At 38.2% G+C, this 5,355-nt stretch overlaps 1 protein-coding gene across 1 annotated transcript in view; it reads right to left on the reverse strand.

Moving 5' to 3' along the window:
- LOC107571120 (zinc finger protein 345-like) overlaps positions 1–4,734 on the reverse strand; it is a 19,532-nt gene extending 14,798 nt beyond the window's left edge. Inside the window, exons 1-2 of the mRNA XM_016257396.1 lie at positions 4,720–4,734; positions 23–317 (exon numbers count right to left, since the gene is read on the reverse strand). Coding sequence (XP_016112882.1) covers positions 23–317; positions 4,720–4,734 — 310 coding nt within the window. The remainder of the gene's footprint in view (positions 1–22; positions 318–4,719) is intronic.
- Between the last annotated feature and the right edge of the window lie 621 nt (positions 4,735–5,355).

The following is a 5,355-nucleotide window of genomic DNA, read 5'->3' on the forward strand; positions in this document are numbered from 1 at the left end:
TCCTCCTCCTCTTCCTCATCACTGTGTTGTTGTTCTTTCTCTGCGGTGGTTTCTTCTCCTCGGCTCTCCATCAGGTTCCTGCAGTCCAGCAGTTTGACGGAGCACATCTTCAGCGGCGTCTGCAGCATCTGCTGTTCTCCAGCGTTACAGTCAGAGGTTTGATCAGTGGATTCATGATCCTGAGCGTCAGTATAACAGAGTAAAGTGAGGCTGAGCTCTGAGTCCTGTGTGTCTCTGGATCTCTGATCTCTGACGCTCCAGACTGAATCCTGAGCTTCTGTCCCATCAGCCGCACGCACTGAAACCTGCTCCACATCCTGACAAACACAATCAGCTTATCAATACAGAATCATATATCAGTTGATTCTGACACTCATGAATCAACTTTGAAACGTAAAGGGATAGTTCACCCAAAAATGAAAATTCTGTCATTAATTACTCACCCTCATGTCGTTCCAAACCTGTAACCTCTCACTGCAATGATATTACACAGCGCCTGAAAATAGGCTAACTTACGTCGACATAACTAACGTGACCACCTGCTTGCACAGGGAGCGTGCTGGGGACTATTTTCAGGCACTGCATAATATCATTGCGCCTGCTGCACCCGTGGTACGGCAGCAAAGTTCCTTGATTATTACGCCGGAATGAGAGTATAGTTCCTAGCCATATCGGCCAAGAAAATCTCAACTTTTCATTTTCCGTCGGTCTTAGTACACGATGTAACTACAGAAGAGTCCAGGTTTAAATAGGAAAAATATAGAAACTCTTTGGTCATTTTTGAGCGAGATGCTAACGGTCTAATCAGATTCAATGATCTATGCTAAGCTACAGCTAAAAGTGCTATAAGCTAAAACAGCTACCGCCAGACCCGGAGATCGGCTGAATGGATTCGAAAACGGTAAAACTCAATTGTTTAACTCTAGGGAAGTTGGAAAATGAGCCTATTTTCAAAAAAAGTGGAGTGTTCCTTTAATGATCTATTAAATTAAAGTGCATTGTAGGGATGATCATTTTAACCATTTAACCGGTTAACCGACTAAGAATTTTGACCGATTAATACAATCAGTTAAACGGTTTTAAAAAATTTAATTATTTATTTTTTCAGTAATTTATCAAAATATTTAAAAAGGTTTGCTGCATGGTAAATAAAAAACATAAGTCGCGTGTAAGTCACATTTTATTGTTTCATTCAGAAATAGCTAGGCCTAATGCCGACGCGAAATGTTTACAAACATTATAATAAACGCTGTAAACATAGCTAGGCTATTTTAGTTCCCCTCACTCCACAACAAAGCCTTTCAATTAACAGTATTTAGAAAAGAACAAGAATTAAAAATGTAAGAAGCTATAGCAATATAAACGACAAGCCAAAACGAATTAATTTAGGCTAAAATGAAACTGACACCAATGTTGGGTCTCCCATTCCACACAAAATCAAATGTTTCCGTATTCGCAATGTATTTGAATGGCAAATTATTATGTAGCCTACTTCACTGGCGTTCCAATATCCACGTAAATCAAAATGTTTTGCATAACATCACGGCGGTGCGGTGATAACGCTTAACGACACAGATTTTACTACATTTTTTTTTTACTACATAGTTTTTTTCCCGTATGTTTGACTGACTGTATTTTATTATGATAATGAACAGGCTGCATTGTCAAGGTAGCACAGCTTAACTGTGTGCGCGCATGCGGCGCCGGCGCAATCACTTGAGTTTTTTCCTTCTAACAGTGGAAGCAGCTACTCCTTTCAGTCCTAAAGACAATCGAAATTGTAAAAGGTTTGCCTTTATTTGTGTACATTCACAATAAAAACAAATCTTTGTGCTTTTGTAAAATAATCCTAAAGAAAAATAGGATGATATCGTCTGTTTCCTTTCACGCAGCACAAAAATGAACCGAAACTCTGCATACTAGGCTACTTGTTGCACAGTTTTTCTTTAATTTTCTTAATTTAAGTAAAAATATGTTTCTCGCATAGGCCTATTTATTCGTAACATATATATATAGCCTAGCTTTATTATGTTTTTCTCCGCTGGCAGAAGCGCTGCAGGTGCGTGATGTGATATGAACACATGTGAATCCTCATGTTCTGTTGTTTGCTGCTTTTTGCGCATGAAAAATGAATCCCCGGAAAACAAATGCTAGTATTTTTTAACGGGTCACAGACACTTATCCTTTCTAAATTAATTCAATTGTAATTTAAAATAATCTCATGCTGGTGGTGACACCTCTCCTGCAACATGTTTAGCCATCACTGATATTATACTTAGCTTTTTTGGCTTCTGATCGCAAATGTAGCCAAACTTTGGGGCGCTTAGATTAGCGAGCAAGGTCCTGGCAGATCGCTATAGGTCCGGTCCTCACAGATGAAGAAAAAAAAGAGCATAGGAGTCGATAGGCTGAATCAAAATTTTAATTTGACAAGTATCCGATTCCTGACCTTAAGTATCCGATTCTGGAATCGGAATCGATTTTTGATTCCCTATTAATGACTTTGAAGTGACACAACTGAACTGACTCTGGGTAGATTACATGACAGTAACTCCACGGCAGTCAGATGTAGTTCCTATTAGGGATGCACCGATACCGATACTGAGCTCCTGTACTCGTACTCGTTAAAATGCCCCGATACCAAACGCCGATACCACACAGCATGTGATAAGCGCCATATTCAGACAGGAACACCGACAACAGAACAACAGACAGCAGAATGGAGTTATAAGAGATTAAAGATGTCTACGAAGTATATGTATGCAATGAATATAATGTTAAACATTCAGTATTAACGCCTGTATAGCTGGTGTGCGCGAGCTGAGAAGCAAAGCACGCTGAGTGGATTGAGCGAGCGCCGGCGCAGATGCGCGAGCTTGTCGAGTGAATATATCTTTCTCACAGACATCACTGAAAGTTTGTAGTTCGGTCAGATATATAAAAAACAAGTAAGTAAAACAATGCACAAGTTACTTAGCGGTAGAGAGAGAGAGAGAGAGAGAGAGAGAGCGCGCGCACTTCTGTTGTGTGATCTTTGATGTTCACTCACTTAGCACATGCATCATTTGGATTAAAACTAAATCGTAAAAATAAGACCATTTATAGGGGCATTCACTATAAACATCATTTATTTTTAACCTTAGGCATACACGACTTTCTGGTGAAAGTGAATCTAGCAGCCTGTGTGAAATGCGCTAGTCTGTACTATCTGCATCAGTACAAATACCTGCACGCGCTGCGCATGTTTTGTTTGCTTCTTGAGTGTTTCTGCATTATATGAGTGGCTTTGGAATATAAATCGCAGCACGTTTCAGATGAAAAAACGCGACTTCTATTTCTGAAAATATCACAGTTAGGAGATTTATAACGAGTGGTTCCCTGCATTATTACAGCAAAGCACATGATTACAGTACTGAGCCGCTGCAATGGAGCAGCTCTAATGCTATTAAATTACAGATGATGTACCATAGAGCAAAAGATGAACAGTGAAAGTAACTTGTAAAATACATTTTAATGGGCATAATTAAGTGTCAAAATAACCGAAGGACATACAGTCAAACCATAAATGATTCAGATACCAGATATAATTTTTATATTTTTTAACTAGTGGGTGCAGGACACTATAGCTCATTTATGTAAGTGAGGATAGCAAATTAAAGTAAACTGTGACAAATTATACCCAAAATGTCTTCATACAGTGGACTACCAGTAAAACTGATACAAATTTGGGACCAAAAATTATTCAGACCGAGTCTGGGAAAAAAACTGAAGTTGAGGTTTGCATGAAGCTGGGTGACAGCATGCCCAGGAGACCACAGGCTGTCATTGAGGCTAAGGGTCACCCGACTAAGTATTGATAGTTATGTAAATACTGTCATACTAACAGCTGTCTAATATTTTGGTTGATTGTAATCTATTACATACCTTTCTATCAAAGTTATACATTATCAAGCTGAATTTGTTCTGACACAGTTTAACTCTGAGTTCTTGTCATATTTTATTACCATTTTCTAAACTATAAAGAATAAACTGATAATGGGAGAAATGTTGAAGGTGTCTGAATAAATTTTGGTTTGACTATCTATTTGATAAATGAAGTTAACCAACTAACATTATACATACTCTTTTGGTTTCTGTATCCAATATTTAAAACATTTACAAATGCAATAAAACATTGGTATCGGTACTCGGTATCGGCAAGTACCAAAAATAAAAGTATCGTATCGGGCGAGTACTGGAAAAAGTGGTATCGGTGCATCCCTAGTTCCTACATCCAAATTTCATTCATACTATCCTCATTCATATTATAATAGAACATATATTTTTTAACAGTGGCTAAGATAATTCAAATTAAGATGTACTTCCTACTCACAGTATGCTATTTCAGTGCAGTTAGCCTTGGATGTCTGAAATATTAGCTTGGAGACGCTACAAATATGGCAGAGTGAACAAACTTGACTTGAAATGGACTTTGACTCTCTACCGCAAATTAAAGGAAATAATAGTCATTTCTAGTCATGATGTGGCAGTATTAAAAAACTGCTAAAAGAAGCTGTAACTGTTTTGTGTGGTCATAATTCTAAATATCACATAAACATACACTTTAATTCTATCTGATCTTTAATTCTACTTGACATTACAGTGAAGTTCAAGTAGCTGCCACAAAACCACCAAACATTTCCACCCAGAGGATTAGTTTCTACCAAGTAAATATTTTACCTTACACGGCGGCATAAATGCTCTGGAAGAACAGTGAAGAAATGGATAATTAATAAACCATGGTTCTTTCTTGATTAAAAGAAACTGGTACTGCAATGAAAAACAGAGTGTATTCTCCTTCATGCATTTCACCACAAAAAACATGATTAACAGGCTTATGAAATCCAGGCGCTCGTATTATTGTAGTATTTTATTTTGAGGATTTTTAATAGTTCTGTCTGGCAGGGGCGCCGCTAGCAATTTTGGGCCCTATGAAAGAATATGAGGTTGGGCCCCCTACCGCACCAAACATACACTATATTGCTCAAAGTATTGGGACACCCCCTTCTAAAGAACAGGTTTGACAACTTTAATTTCCATAAGTACAAATCTTAATGTTTTAGCTGGCCACAAAAGTGAGTACACCCCTAAGTGAAAATGTCCAAATTGGGCCCAATTAGCCATTTTTTCTCCCCGGTGTCATGTGACTCATTAGTGTTACAAGGTCTCAGGTGTGAATGGGGAGCAGGTGTGTTAAATTTGGTGTTATCGCTCTCACTCTCTCATACTGGTCACTGGAAGTTCAACATGGCACCTCATGGCAAAGAACTCTCTGAGGATCTGAAAAAAAGAATTGTTGCTCTACATAAAGATGGC

The sequence above is a fragment of the Sinocyclocheilus grahami genome, unplaced genomic scaffold (assembly GCF_001515645.1).
Source record: "Sinocyclocheilus grahami isolate Dianchi unplaced genomic scaffold, SAMN03320097.WGS_v1.1 scaffold1551.1, whole genome shotgun sequence".
Lineage (NCBI taxonomy): Eukaryota > Metazoa > Chordata > Actinopteri > Cypriniformes > Cyprinidae > Sinocyclocheilus > Sinocyclocheilus grahami.